General features: G+C 49.6%; 5 protein-coding genes across 5 annotated transcripts; 4 read left to right on the forward strand and 1 right to left on the reverse strand.

The window, feature by feature from the left end:
• Positions 1-2,462: 2,462 nt before the first annotated feature.
• On the forward strand, positions 2,463-4,684 carry F5J12DRAFT_785455 (uncharacterized protein; the record flags this gene model as incomplete). The annotated part of the gene is made up of 11 exons (XM_051743243.1): positions 2,463-2,569; positions 2,622-2,943; positions 3,005-3,081; positions 3,133-3,225; positions 3,303-3,385; positions 3,409-3,474; positions 3,534-3,808; positions 3,858-4,097; positions 4,183-4,269; positions 4,320-4,364; positions 4,415-4,684. 11 exons carry the CDS (start codon positions 2,463-2,465, stop codon positions 4,682-4,684), a joined length of 1,665 nt encoding a protein of 554 aa, XP_051596614.1.
• A 1,613-nt stretch (positions 4,685-6,297) lies between these two features.
• F5J12DRAFT_357988 (cora-like Mg2+ transporter protein-domain-containing protein) lies at positions 6,298-8,951 on the forward strand. The gene is made up of 13 exons (XM_051739035.1): positions 6,298-6,401; positions 6,457-6,553; positions 6,608-6,707; positions 6,761-7,088; positions 7,150-7,226; positions 7,278-7,366; positions 7,417-7,530; positions 7,581-7,619; positions 7,681-7,955; positions 8,005-8,280; positions 8,330-8,416; positions 8,465-8,509; positions 8,565-8,951. Exons 1-13 carry the CDS (start codon positions 6,396-6,398, stop codon positions 8,847-8,849), a joined length of 1,818 nt encoding a protein of 605 aa, XP_051596615.1. The 5' UTR covers positions 6,298-6,395; the 3' UTR covers positions 8,850-8,951.
• A 101-nt stretch (positions 8,952-9,052) lies between these two features.
• F5J12DRAFT_725727 (cytosine-purine permease) lies at positions 9,053-11,169 on the forward strand (the record flags this gene model as incomplete). The annotated part of the gene is made up of 12 exons (XM_051741662.1): positions 9,053-9,153; positions 9,209-9,298; positions 9,359-9,442; positions 9,501-9,524; positions 9,585-9,644; positions 9,698-9,854; positions 9,904-9,935; positions 9,987-10,199; positions 10,251-10,296; positions 10,348-10,625; positions 10,687-10,748; positions 10,799-11,169. 12 exons carry the CDS (start codon positions 9,053-9,055, stop codon positions 11,167-11,169), a joined length of 1,518 nt encoding a protein of 505 aa, XP_051596616.1.
• F5J12DRAFT_358221 lies at positions 10,931-13,205 on the forward strand. The gene is made up of 9 exons (XM_051739036.1): positions 10,931-11,177; positions 11,259-11,660; positions 11,722-11,792; positions 11,844-11,980; positions 12,038-12,472; positions 12,530-12,596; positions 12,651-12,785; positions 12,842-13,059; positions 13,117-13,205. The coding sequence occupies exons 2-8, from the start codon at positions 11,383-11,385 to the stop codon at positions 13,024-13,026; spliced, it is 1,308 nt and encodes a 435-aa protein (XP_051596617.1). The 5' UTR covers positions 10,931-11,177; positions 11,259-11,382; the 3' UTR covers positions 13,027-13,059; positions 13,117-13,205.
• A 122-nt stretch (positions 13,206-13,327) lies between these two features.
• F5J12DRAFT_725764 (uncharacterized protein) lies at positions 13,328-13,824 on the reverse strand (the record flags this gene model as incomplete). Its single annotated transcript, XM_051741664.1, has 2 exons — positions 13,328-13,611; positions 13,668-13,824. 2 exons carry the CDS (start codon positions 13,822-13,824, stop codon positions 13,328-13,330), a joined length of 441 nt encoding a protein of 146 aa, XP_051596618.1.
• Positions 13,825-14,376: the final 552 nt, after the last annotated feature.

Below are 14,376 nucleotides of genomic sequence, written 5' to 3' on the forward strand. Positions count from 1 at the left end.
AAAGTGCTACCGAAACATCGAGGGACTTATGCAACTGACGGTGCCATAACCCTAGCTTCGAGACAAGGGTTTCATCAATCAGAACTAAATGAGAACCACTGTCAATCAGTGTCTTCACAGGTAGAGGGAAGGTCATGTTAGGTCCTTCCAGGAGGCAGGACCACCGGAGATGGGGAACGGAAAGAGGTGCAACATACTCTTCACCTGAGTCAGTTCCATCCCCCAGCACAGCAGAGGGCATGACAACAGCAATGGCATCTGTGTCGTCATCCACTTCAGTGATGCAGGAGCGCTTCGCTGCAGGCTCCTCTTCGATGATTGCAGCAATAGGTTTGGCATGTTTCTTACAAGCGGCCTCAACGTCGGCAGTGGTCAGTGCTTTGTAGTTTTTTGTGTCAGGGAAATCATTTGGGCAATCACGTGTGGTATGGTTTTGAAAGAGACAGTGGCATTTGAAACAGCCTGAGTTGTCCCGAAGGAGCTGGCGTTCCTCGACAGTGAGGGCAGGAGGGTGAGTGCGGGTGTGACCATCTGGTGCCTTCGAACCCGACGCTGCAGTGTTAGCTGAACGGCTAGGTTGAAAAGGCTTTCTACAAAGAGCCGCATCGAGTTTTGCAGCGTCATGAACGTGTTTCTCGTCAAGCAAGCAGACCAGGTCAAGCCAAGCACAGAACTGCTTCTCACGGCGGCCACCAGACAAGCGATATTCTGCAGTGAGATCCGGGTGCATGTGAGATTCTAGGTGAAAACGAAGATGGTCTTCAGTGAGGTGGAACTTGCTACCCCATAACAGAACATTCAGACTCTCCACCTCGACAGCCCACAAGTGGAAGGCTTTGTTACCCTGCGTTGACAAGAGCATTTTCTGCTGGATAGCTTCCGCCCAGTCGCTGGGAAGCCAGTACGTATGGACTTCATCCATAAACTCCGAGAAGGAGAGGGCAGTCAGTCGACTGCCATTGTTACTAATCCAGTCCTGCACACGAGGATCCAGAAGGTGACCCACAACCTTGGCAACCTGAACGTCCTCTGCTACACTTTTTAGCCGAAAGTAATTCTCGCAACCTAGTTCCCAGCTTCGCAACCCTTCCAGGGTGATGTCACCCACTGTCAAGAAGGGAGGGGTTTTTCCAGGAGTGGTATTTTCACATCGCGCTACTTGAGACTGTGTTGAGGACATCGTGAAGACAGGGAGAACCACTGTGAAGCTATCAGATGACGATGAGCTATCCGTGGAAGTCAGAGACGGTGGAAGGGATGCTGGTAATGGGACGTATGCAGGGGAGATAGGCGGAGACGGAGCAGTGCTGGGTGGGGCCACAGGCAGTGGCATAGATGGCAGGGGAGTAGAGGCGGTGTGTGACATAGACAGCAAAGACAAAGACGAGGACAATGGCGATGATACGGGGACAGAGGGAACGCAACAGGACAGCAGTTTATGGGATGGCAGTTTGACACCTCTAGCAGGCGTTGACACGCGCTATGGCACGTTCAAAAAAAGTGGAACTCACCACTGTGGGGTGAGTACACTCAGAACGGCTCACAACGACGACAGAACGTGGACAGGCATGTGGGGATTAGACAATCAAGTGTACATGCTGATACAAGATGCTCAACAGAGCAAGTGAGTGGAAAGAGAGAAAAGAAGAGACGACCTGCGCATACATGCAGCACCAGTATATATACCCCTGGGGTCCAAACAGTACAACACAGCAGGAGGGATCTGCATGCCCAGACGAGGGCACGACCGAGGGAATAGGAGATGTGACGACGTGAAGCAATAGCGTGAACGGTGCGTATGGTGTGTGAGTGGCAAGCGGTAAGTGGTAAGGTAAGCGAACGCTTACACCAGTGGAGAATGCGTTTATTTATTTCCGTGTTGATGCGGTAATGGGAGCAAATGCCAGCGCTAGTTGATGACGCCTGTACGGAGTGTGTTTGAATGGTTGATAGGTAACATGCACGTACCTCACCTGTTCAGCGCCTAGAACCACGTGAGAGGAAGGCGTGTATCAGTGAGATATGGTCACAGGAGCCAGCGCGTGTTCAATGTTATGGCATGCGCACACCACTAATCGACTCGCTGAAAAGAGCGCCGCATCGAGTGGTTGCCATCCAGCTTGACGGTGACCTTCAGGGACGGTGGTGTTGTAGTGTCGTGGCCCCAATCTCTGTCAGCTGCGTCTTGCTCGAATCTGTAGGTTCTTGTGCATGTGTGATGTAACGTTTTACCCGCAGGTTCCGCTCTATCCGAAGCGAAACTGTGACGCTCATAGCACATCGACGTGATCGATATCGCCGATGTTCTTACCCTTTACCACCTGGCTCCGAAGCAACGGGGTTTTCCACTGTGGCGCTTACCCACACCTTGCAAGGGAAATGGTTTATATACACAAGTTCCCGTTTGGCACCATTATTGGTCACCCTCTTTTTCTCATCCGTGTTCTCGTTCAATTAACGTCATGTCGGGCCGTAGTATTCCTGTGGCCCTCTCCAGTTTCGGTAGTGGAAGGAAGCATTCGGGCAGCTCTCAGGCAGATATCACGAAGCTGAAGACACCCGTACCTCCGTGAGTCTTGTTCATCTGAGCGCACTGAAGAGGACCGGTGACATGTTTTCAGTTATCGCCATGCTGCACCATCTGCGCCGTGGCCGTGGATGGACTTCGATGTAGACGAGAGTGCAGTCGAGCCACCCTATCCGGGCGGGCTGCCTTCTCCCCCTGATCATTGGAAAAAATACCCTCAAAATTTGTTCGGGAATTGGACCCCAGACCAAGTCCAGAGAAGCAAGATGTTGACTGCTTGCTCAGATTCCCAGCCTTGTTTGATCTATAACGTGGAAGTGAAAGACGACGGGCACTTCGACAAAGCTGCCGGAGAAAGAACTACAACCGTCACTGCTGACAATGCTCAGGAATTTTGGGAAGAACTGCAGCAACCCGTAAGGATTGTTCAAAACCTCAGGTTAGTTGATCGGCTGAATCGTCTGTTCTGCAAAACAGCGACCCGAGGGCATTCGAATCCGGGCTTTTTTCGTTGATAATCTGTCCTTGAATGTTTTGAAGATGCTGGGAACAACGTGAGTTTACTCTCGTCTCTCTTTAATGCAGTCCCACAACCTTCCTCTCAGCTTCGATATCGAACCTTTTTTCTTCTCGTCCTCGACGAATTGGATACCCTCACGGTACCAAGAGGATGCCAAGACCGAATACAGAGACCGTTGGTATATTCGTGGCGTCGATTCAAAGCATGGCTTACACGCTATACAGACATAACCGTCACTCTCCCGTTCATTTGCAGTACGCGAAAGCCTGGTACTAGACCAGAGAACGTCTCATCCACCAGGTCGGCTACCTCACAAAAGCTTGCGCCCGCAATGCATGGTACGTCACTATCATGCGAATAGGATGCAGTTGTAACCTCGCGTTTCTAGAGGTTCTTGAGATTAATACCCAAGCGCCGTTAGAGCTAAGTAAGCGGACAGTATTTCTAGCATAGTCACCTTATACTGACGTTCCACCGACCCTCTAGCTCACGAAATTTTACTTCAAGATCTTCTGGCTATTCACATGGTCCGGAAAAGGGATTCCAGCACTATCATTTCATATCACCCTATATCCAATTTGAAGAAAACGTCCGCCAAGCGTCTTCAGTCGCTCGTCCAAAGAACCGGAGATAGTGTTTATTGGTCCAAGCTTTTTGCCAAGTCTAGAGATCCAACGTTCGTCTTCCTTGCGATACTTTGGTATGCGCTGTATGCGTGGGATGAGACTTTCGACGCTTTATACCGGCATATCAACAAGCTAGTGAGTGCCACGATCGTCTGCTTTTACATTTGCTTGAATGGTGCTTCAGGAATCTGAAGTTTTAAGGACCAACGACATCAACTGGACGCGCGAGTTGCACAAAGTGCAAGCATACCTGTTGCATTACCAACAACTTCTTCAGGACTTCCACAAGTCCGTCGACTTCGTAAAAAACACTCCAAATCCCGCGATGGAATGCGATGAGGACAAGGACGACTCTGCGAAGCTTCTGAAGGGGGAAGCGAATAACTTGCTTTCCGAAATAAGCCGGCTAGAGGGTCACAGAACCGTGTAGTCTGACCGTTTGAAGAACGTCATGAGGCTGGTTGGTGTTTGTGCAATGTGTACTTTCCATTGTTGACACTGTTCGTTAGGCATTTGCAACTGTGAATATCGAAGAGAGCCGAGACATGAAAAGGCTCACGGCAGCATCCATGCGAGATTCTGCTGCAATGAAGCAGGTGTGCTAGTTGGTTGTAGTTGGTGTTATTGCCAATAGCTTTTTTTCTAGATTTCTTATCTCACAATGATCTTCTTGCCTGCGAGCTTGATAGCAGTAAGTACGCAATCATATCCAATTCCGAGATAATTTATTCTACTCCCCAGAGTGTTTTCGGGATGAACATTATGGAAATCAATCCTGGCACTCGTGAAACTCTTAGCCACTATGCTGAGGCCACGGTCACATTGACTGTTCTGACTGCATGGTTGGTGATTGCTGTGCAAACGGAGAGTTCTTTCTGGCCGAAAGGTAGTCCGCGGTGGCGACGTCTAGTATGGCCGATATATTTTGTTGCCAACTTAAGACACCGTCTTACAGACAAACAGCAGCCCAGAAGTTTTAATGCTATGGTGACGGACCCAGACCTGGCGTAGGTGGCGAGATTATATTCGGTTGATATCCACCGGCACAATGGCACAATGGCAGATGGTGAAATTGCACAAGGTGGTAGAATCTGTTTTTTTTTTTTTTTCCCCTACTTACTGTGTGTGCAACTATTGTAAATGAATACAGTTCCCTTCATATAAACCCAGCACCTCTCGGCTGGGGTTATTTTGAATGGCAGGGCTGCTGGATTGAAATTTTGATAGGAAATGTACCTCTAATAGGTTGAGGTGCTTGAGGCAAAGATGGGACACAACAGAGTGGATGATGTAAGGCTCTTTCAGGCAGGAGTGTGGTACTGGGCATGTGTGTTATCACTCAAGAGTGATGTGATCAGGCAAGTGTGCAGGGCAATGAGCTGACTTTCTTGTCTCATGGGGGTGTATACCTATGTATCTTGTAGCTACCTTTTATCTATGTTGTGTATTTGATATCTTTGTTCATTGGGGCACATCTGCCCTTGCTCCCACTATGTGTAGTCACACCCCTCTTGGGGGTATGGCATCATTCCCACCCTTGGGCAGCATCTTATTTCTTTACTCAGACATGGTCTCAGCTTATGGCCTCAACAATATTTATTGTCCAAACCCAAATTCTGAGGCTCAACGGTGAAAGACACATCGCCTTTTGGGCACTTGTTGCACTTCTATTTAATAAGCCTCAGCACTCAGTTATCTATCATCTCAGTGGCAATTTTGTATTTTGATGTGTTGACGGATTCGTTTTGCAATCCCTGGCGTAGAGTGCCTTGATCCGTTGTCCAAGGACGCCGCCGACCATGGAAGGGCCCTCGGTTTGAGGACACACAACAGCCCATAGACGATACTTGTAGCATGTGAATACGGAAGGTTTTCTGCAACCAAATGCCTGATAACCTATGCGCCGAGATATTGTCACGTCTTCGTTGCGAGTGGGCCGTTGGTGTACAGAATTTCGGCTCGTTATCTGTTGGCCAAACACCACGTTGCACATTGTCTTCTGTCTTCAAATTATCCGGTTGCAAACCATTCCCGGTACCTTATCCATCCTCTTATGTAAGTCTCATTCGTACATTCCTTACTACCTCCCTCACCTTTACAGGTACTAGTATAAGAACTTCCCTAGCAGTGTAACTGTGGTAGGATCATTGACTGACTTGGTTGGCCGGTGGAGAATGCGTTTATTTCCGTGTTGACGCGGTAATGGGAGCAAATGCCAACGTTCATTGATGACGCCCATACGGAGTGTGTTTGAATGGTCGATAGGTAACATGCACGTACCTCTCCTGTTCAGCGCCTAGAACCATGTGAGAAGGCGTGCACTGAGACCTGGTCACAGGAACCAGAGGATGTTCAATGTTATGGCATGCACACGTGCACCACCCCCGAAATGAGCGCCGCTTTAGGTGGCTACCACCCAGCCTGAGGGAGACCTTTAGGGATGGTGAAGTTATAATGTCGTGGCCCCATCTGTGTCAGCACCGTCTTGCTCGAGTCTGTGGGTCCCTGTGCATGTTTGTGACATAATGTATCACCCACGGGTCCCACTCTATTCGAAGCGAAACGCTCGTAGCTTATCGGTGTGATCGATATCGAAATTCTTACCCTTTACCACTTGGCTCCGTAACCAGTCCTTGTCTATCAGGGTACCATGGCCGGGTGTTAATGGATATGCAAGCCGCAATGACTCGAGGGGCTGGTAGTTGGTACATCATTGATCCACATGTATGTACGTACTTCAGATGACATGCGGCAGGCATTAGTCTAACAATTGAATTGCCAAGTGTCTGGGCTCCGAACCAGCGGGGTTTTCCATTGGGCGCTTGCTTGTATCTCGCAAGGGAAATGGTTTATATACACACGTTCCCCCCCGGCGCCATCGTTGGTCACCCTCTTCTTCTCATCCGCCGTCTCATTCAATTAACGTCATGTCAGGCCGTAGCATTCCTGTGGCCCTCTCCAGTCTTGGTGGTGGAAGGAAGGATCCGGGCAGCTCTCAGGCAGATATCACGAAGCTAAGAACACCCGTACCCCCGTGAGTCTCTCTCATCCTAAGCGCACTTAAGAGGATCGGTGACGTGTTCTCAGCTATCGCCATGCTGCACCATCCGCGCCGTGGCCGTGGATGGACTTCGACGTAGATGAGAGTACAGTCGAGCCACTCTATCCGGGCGGGTTGGCTTCTCCCTCTGATCATTGGAAAACATACCCTCAAAATTTGTTCGGGAACTGGACCCCAGATCAAGTCCAGAGAAGCAAGATGTTGACTGCCTGCTCAGATTCCCAGCCTTGTTTGATTCACAACGTGGAAGTGAAAGACGACGGGCACTTCGACAAAGCTGCCGGAGAAAGAACTATAACCGTTACTGCTGACAGTGCTAGTTATCAGGCATTTTGGAACGAACTACAACAGCCTGTGAGGATTGTTCAAAATCTCAGGTTAGTTGATCCGCTGAGTTGTCTGCTCCGCATAACAGCGACCCGAGGGCATTCGAATTCGGGCGTTTTTCGTCGATAATTTGTCCCTGAATGTTTTGAAGATGCTGGGAACAACGTGGGTTTACTCTCACCTCTCTTTGCTGCAGTCCTACAACCTTCATCCCAGCTTCGATATCGAACCTTTTTTCTTCTCGTCCTCGACGAATTGGATACCTTCACGATACCAAGAAGACGCCAAGGCTGAATATGGAGACCGTTGGTATAGTCGTGGCGTCGATTCAAAGCATGGCTTACACGCTATACAGACATAACCGTCACTCTCCCGTTCATTTGCAGCATGCGGAAGCCTGGTACTAGACCAGAGAGCATCTCATCTGTTGGGTCGGTTACCTCACAAAAGTTTGCGCCCGCAATGCATGGTACGTCACTATCATGCGAATAGGATGCAATTGTGACCTCGCGTTTCTAGAGGTTCTTGAGATTAATACCCAAGCGCCATTAGAGCTAAGTAAGCGGACAAAGTATTTCTGGCACAGTTACCCTACAATGACATTCCACCGACCATCTAGCTCACGAAATTTTACTTCAAGATCTTCTGGCTATTCACATGGTCCGGACAAGGGATTCCAGCACTATCATTTCATATCACCCTATATCCAATTTGAAGAAAACGTCCGCCAAGCGTCTCCAGTCCCTTGTGCAAAGAACTGGGGATAGTGTATATTGGTCTAAGCTTTTTGCCAAGTCCAGAGATCCAACATTCGTCTTCCTCGCTATACTTTGGTATGCGCTTTATGCGTGGGATGAGGCTTTCGAAGCTTTATACCGGCATATTAACAAGCTAGTGAGTGCCACGATTGTCTGCTTTTACATTTGCTTGAATGGTGCTTTAGGAATCAAAAGTTTTAGGAACCAACGACATCAACCTGACGCGCGAGTTGCACAAAGTGCAAGCATATCTGTTGCATTATCAACAACTTCTCCAGGACTTCCACAAGTCCGTCGACTTCGTAAGAAACTCTCCAAATCCAGCGATGGACTGCGATAAAGACAAGGACAACTCCGCGGAGCTTCTGGCGAGGGAAGTGGATAACTTGCTTTCCGAAATAAACCGGTTAGAGGGTCATAGAACCATGCAGTCTGACCGTTTGAAGAACGTCATGCAGCTGGTTGGTGTTTGTGCGATGCGTACTTCCCATCGTTGACCCTGTTTGTTAGGCATTTGCAACTGTAAATATCGAAGACAGCCGAGCCATGAAAAGGCTCACGGAGGCATCCATGCGAGATTCTGCTGCAATGAAGCAGGTGTGCTAGTTGGTTATAGTTGGTGTTGTTGCTGACAGTTTTTTCTAGATTTCTTACCTCACAATGATCTTCTTGCCTGCGAGCTTGATAGCAGTAAGTACCCAATTACATCATATCCAATCACCAGATAGCTTATTCTACTCCCCAGAGTGTTTTCGGGATGAACGTCGCGGAAATCAATCCAGGCACTCGTGAAACTCTTAGTCACTATGCTGAGGCCACGGTCACACTGACTGTTCTGACCGCGTGGTTGGTGATTGCTATGCAAACAGAGAGTTCTTTCTGGCCGAGAGGTAGTCCGTGGTGGCGACGTCTAGTATGGCCGATATGCTTTGTTGCCGGACGCGTCAGAGCATCGTACTTGAGACACCGTCCCGCGGATGAACAGCGACCCATAGGTTTTAACGTTACGGTGTCACCCCCAGACCCTTAGCTGGACGTACAACATTGCATGACGTTTACGAGAGTGTATGTAGTGTCCTTGCGGTTTTCATGTACTTCGGGGTTGTCCGGTTGTTAGTGACCGGAAGATATTGTAACGGAGAATATTCCGCCCTTCGCAGATACGTAGGAGCTCGATGACGTGGCCGACAAAGCTGCCTTTTAGCTTCGATCCTCTAGTCGACTAGAGTTTCAATGGACGAGCCTGGTAATGACCCACAAGCAGGTCCCTTACCCTTACGTTGGTTGCGGCGTGTGTCAACGTTCCTAGCTCACTATGGGGTTGAAACTCATGGGTAAGAGCTTCTTCTATTCATAGACTTACCGTCGCATATCTCATGCTACACGAAGCATCGCCCCGATCCCGAGGGAAGAGAGACTGGAGACGCGGTGGTACCAGATGTTCTTTGTCTGGTTCTCTGCGAACATGAACATCCTCAGGTGTGTGCACGCACTGCGGCAAGCTTCGGGAGCAGGACAGCCAACTCTCCAAATCTGCAGCTTCAGCACTGGAACTGCCGGGCCAGCTTTCTTCTCGCTCGGCGTGCGTGACTCCATCGTCGTTATAACCATCGTCGATCTCGTGTAAGCTGCCATCCATACCGTAATCTCACCCGCCCTGCTGCTTACCTGATCTCATCAGGGTCTGCCTGATTCCGGCAATCTTGTACGTGCAAACGTTCACACTACCTGCTCAATGGAAAGCATTCACATGGAAGTAAATCAGTGCTGTATTTGGGCCAAAGCTTGGCACCCGCGCTATGGTTCAGTCCCGGTTTTCTTGGGGGTAGGCGATGCCACGCGTTCTATCTTAAGCGCTGGAACTTACCTGCAATCAAGCTATTACGGTGCAATTATTCCCAGCGCTCTAAATGTCTTCTCCCTGCAGGGTTTCCTTATCTTGAACTGTATCATCGGAGGACAGACGATCGCAAGCGTCAGCTCACATATAGACGACACCCTGGGCATCGTTATCATAAGTATCATCTCGCTCGTGGTGAGTTTCTTCGCTGTTTAGCATCCCCACTTCTCATCGTCAAACCCAGGTGACGTTCTTTGGGTATCGCTTTCTTCATTGGTAAGTAGTGGTTGTTCCTGCGCATGTTCGTGTGGTTCACCTTCGTGATAGGTTCGAAAGCGTAGCATGGATCCCAAACGTGATTGCATTCATTGCCATGCTTGCGCTTGGGTACCCCCATCTTCATATCAACCAGTCCGTATCGGTTCCAGCACCGAAAGCATCATCCATACTGTCTTTTGGATCCACGGTGGCTGCTAGTGTGCTTAGTTGGTGTACGATAACTCCCGACTATGGTGTTTACCACAGCCCAAAAGCTTCATCGTAAGGACACTTTCACGTACTGCGCTCAGTGAGTTGATATAACGGTATTAGCTCTCGCGTCTTCCTCTACACGTATCTTGGGTTCCTCACTGCAAGTGTAAGTCTCCTCGAACTGAAGCCTATGAGTGCGTCTGATGGAAAGTCGCAGCTTACGGCTCATACCATGGGTGCAGCTTTTGCAGCTGCAGCTCCTAGTGTGCCTGCATGGAACGCTGGCTTCCAGGACAGCACATCTGTCGGAGGTTTGATATACAGTGTTTTGACCCCTGTTGGCAGCTTCGGAAAGTTGCTCACTGTATTAGTTGCGCTCAGCATACCCAGCGCCTGCGCACCGTGCATGTACACGTTCAGCACGAGTTTCATGACCATCGCCGGATGGTTCGCCCTCGTTCCGCGTTGGGTGTATATTTTGGTATCCGAGGGAGTGTGAGCTGCATTTAATATATGTATATTGGAGACTTGCCTGCTAATCGACAATCCTCTCCAGCCTCATACCGGTCGCTATTATTGGCGCAAAGACATTCTATACAACATTCGTGGACATTCTCAGTATGTCATTGGACACTCATCGCATACTATTGTGTTGAGATCGTTCCCAGGTGTAATCGGATACTGGAGTGCGGCTTTCGCGGCAATCGTTTTGATCGAGCACGTGCTGTTCCGTCGCGCATCGTTCACCGAGGACGTCTACCCAATTGCCACGTGGGACTCTCCCAGGTTACTGCCTACCGGAACATCCGCCATCCTTGCATTCTTTTGCGCGTGTGGAGCACTTGTGCCTTTTATGTCTCAGGCGTGGTATGTAGGGCCCGTTGCGCAGTACGGGTCTGGAGACTGCGGGATTGCTGTTGGGTTTGTTGTTGCTGCCCTTACCTACACAGTTTTCAGGGGCGTAGAGAGGTGGTGCATGAAAGTGAGGGGGGTTGGTGGGCCACTTAGGGAAGAAGACATCAAGGAACAAGATTTTTGAAAACCTAGGTAAGTTAGCCCCCCCTTTATTTGCTCCGTAGACAGGGGGCGCAAGCAAGGCAACTGGTTCTCACGCATCTCCTATGCCAGCTCCTATGACGCCACCGTTTTGGGCTATTTCCAATAACTCCATAATGACCTCAAGCTTGTATTCGTACCTTTTGTCCTTCTTTCTCATTGAGTTACTTTGGAGTTGCATTCAGTGCTGCACGCTATGTCAAACTCACAGAGCTTGGGAACGCCGCACATTCAAGCGGTGTCAAAACGTTCTCCTTACGGCACCTTATTCTCTAGGACGTTACCCCGCTACAGTGGGCAGTACCGCGTTGGCGTTCGAGACGTCGAAATTTCCATCCCGAAACAGTCGTTCGGAAATTTTAAGCATAAGTCGATGCCGAATGAGGTTGGAATCACCATTGACACCACCATGTTTACTCTGTTCTATCCTACTGAATCGAATGAAAATGACCATCGCATTGTATGGTTTCCCAGGTGAGTAGAAACAAACTTCTGAGGTTTTTGAGGCAGTCACAGTGGAAATGGTTGGGAGTAGACTTCGTCAAACCGTCGAAGGCTTAATGAAAATGTCCAACACCTGCAATTGGTTCTATAAATACATGGCTTGTACGTAGGCGTTCCCTACCTTGAGAAGCACTCGGGTTTACACGGTACCAGATGCGGGGGCGGCTGTCGTTACATGGGGAACCACGTTTCCGGGCATACCAAATGCGCCGCTGAAGGCACTGCCGGGTTCGACGAAGTGGCCACTGCTACTGTTCAGTCACGGAGCAGGATCTTCGCGCTTAATGAACGTAAGCCTTTGTCCTGCGCTACGTTTCATCAGCCACACCTCCGGTCCTCTGTCACAGACATCTTTTTGTGGTGAAATGGCATCTCGAGGGTTTGTTGTTGCTGCTATAGAACATCGGGACGGTACTGGCCCACACGCAAGAATCACCAACGCAAATGGAGAGGAAAGCGACTTTTCATGGATTCACTGGAACGATCTAGAGTGCGTTTCCTTACCCCTGCATCTGAGTATACTTACCTTGCTTCCTCTTTCGACCAGTTGGATAGACTTGCCCGAACAGCCATCGGATGATACCATGCTTCGACGTGTTCAGTTGGAGGTTCGTTTAGCCGAGGTGCAAGGTGTCTTGGCGGGATTACAGAAAGCGGCGCGTGGAGAGCCTTTTGCGTCCACTGGACATCGTTACTCGTCATCGAGCAACTGGGACGAGTGGGACTGTGTGGAAGTCGACGCGCCTGTGATGGCAGGGCACTCTTTTGGCGGGAGCTTAGCCGTCAGTTTGATCGTTATGTATTGCTCACGCAACAGTACTCGTTGACCTTCCTTGCAGATGGCTGCCGCCGCTGACAGTCGTTTTTCCTTCAGCCACATTGTTGTATTCGATCCCGCCACGAAAAGTCTGTGTCGTCGTCGTCGTCGTCTTCCATCGTCCGTTTGTTGACACCTCCCAGGACTGCAATCATGGAATGGACGGATTACTGTTCCCTTACTTGCGGTCAGTTCTGAGGAATTCTCTGCTGGTGTGGAATTTTCCATGTTACGTTATATGCTCTCTGGTGTTCCCCAGCACGAAGTCCATGTCATTCGTAAGTAGTTCGTCGGATCCTTTATCATGTGCTGCTCACCCCGGAACTTCTTCCAGCGGGCTCTTCGCATCCTTCTTTCACTGACGTGTTTTTGATTTTGCCCGACTACGTCAACAGAATGATGGGCCTTGCGATCGACCCGGTCTACGTCATAAACGTCACTGTGGGTAAGACGAAGCAGTTTTTGGAGAATGGTGGAGAAGAGCACGTGCGTGTTGAAGAAAGGCCGAGGCAGATCTGAAGCCTCCACAGGCACAAAAGCAGTCAACTTTGGGTACGCCTTAGCATACGATGGCAAAACGGTAGCCTTATGAACCCCATTGGTACATAGCACCACCACCCAAAGCTACCCTAATAAGTGTGCGTGTACTAGAATACAATGCTTGGATAACGAAATGGAGGACGACGAAGATAAGACAGATAAGAGCTAGCAGTAAGCCCTTAGCACACCTTAGGTGGTCATTGGTCATTCCGAAGTGGTTTCTGCGACGCCGCACAGCTTGCCACAACAAACAAATGCGCCACTACTACCAGATGCTCGTTTAGCTCCGCCACCTTCCCGAAGCTGGACGACTGCGGGATGCCTTGGACTTGGTGCTCGCATCCATGAACCCCTTCAAATGGCACATCAAGTCTTTCGCGAGGAATATTGTACCGCTGTCCTCCTCGTACCGGACTGAATGTGTATTCAGGGCCAAGAAGGCCCCGATCTCTGAGGGATAGAGTTGGACTGTATGGGAGTACCGCCACATAGAAACAAATTCGTGGCGAAATATAGAAACGTCGAGCAGCACGGACGTCGAGTCCATGCTCCGAGGCGTCGTTACTTTAGATGAGCAACTTAGCGAGGGAGCGAGGGCAAGTCTGCGAAGGCTGACTCACTTTGGACCAGACAAACGAAACCTTTGATTACTGCAAAGGCAAAAAATGCTGTTGAAGTGCTACCATCTTGCTTGACAGAGAAGGATAGGTGATCTGGATGAATGATTGTCTGGTTGGGCTCTGGCAGTATAGCAGTCGTCGCGTCTGGCCTAACCATCATAACTTGACTGACGGTACGGAGACTGGCGAGGATATTGAACTCGGCCAAGCTTGAAGGGAGGGAGTTTCATTGTCTCTGCAGGTTTCGACTTTATAGTCGCATGCTCACGCCCTGCTCCACTGAACGAGGCATATTTCGACCAAAGTAGGAAACGGGTCACAGGACGACTTGGAGTCTCAGAAAAGTTAAATCCGTGACATCAACACCGCTCCTGCCCAGGATAGGTTCCAGTTTCAATTTCAAAACACCGACCTCGACATGCTGTTGGTTTCGACTTACCAAATAGCAGAGTTTTAGAAATCAGCTGCCAGGTCCCCGGATATGTTCCAGTTTCAAGGATATGTTCCAGTTTCAATTTCGAAAAGCTGACTTGGGGTTTCGAGTCTTGACTCGCATATGACCATTTGTTTTTTCCCACATCCGATTCAATCTGGTGACCCTTGGGCATGAACCGAATACTCGACTCCGGGTTTGAGCTGAATGAGGCGCATACGGTAAAGTATGACGATACGGTGCCAAAGAGTGTCGATATTGCTACGCCTAATAGGT

Source organism: Pisolithus orientalis (genome assembly GCF_024613125.1).
Source record: "Pisolithus orientalis strain OTSU chromosome Unknown F5J12scaffold_37, whole genome shotgun sequence".
Lineage (NCBI taxonomy): Eukaryota > Fungi > Basidiomycota > Agaricomycetes > Boletales > Pisolithaceae > Pisolithus > Pisolithus orientalis.

Bases quoted from the DNA above. Each gene is read 5' to 3' on its own strand.
- F5J12DRAFT_357988 (XM_051739035.1), top strand. The intron at 6,554-6,607 runs GTTGGTCACCCT...ACGTCATGTCAG, and splicing joins CGTTCCCCCCCGGCGCCATC to GCCGTAGCATTCCTGTGGCC. The intron at 8,281-8,329 runs GTTGGTGTTTGT...CCTGTTTGTTAG, and splicing joins TGAAGAACGTCATGCAGCTG to GCATTTGCAACTGTAAATAT.
- F5J12DRAFT_358221 (XM_051739036.1), top strand. From the start codon at position 11,383: ATGTCAAACTCACAGAGCTTGGGAACGCCGCACATTCAAGCGGTGTCA. The intron at 11,793-11,843 runs GTACGTAGGCGT...ACACGGTACCAG, and splicing joins GTTCTATAAATACATGGCTT to ATGCGGGGGCGGCTGTCGTT. The intron at 11,981-12,037 runs GTAAGCCTTTGT...CCTCTGTCACAG, and splicing joins GATCTTCGCGCTTAATGAAC to ACATCTTTTTGTGGTGAAAT.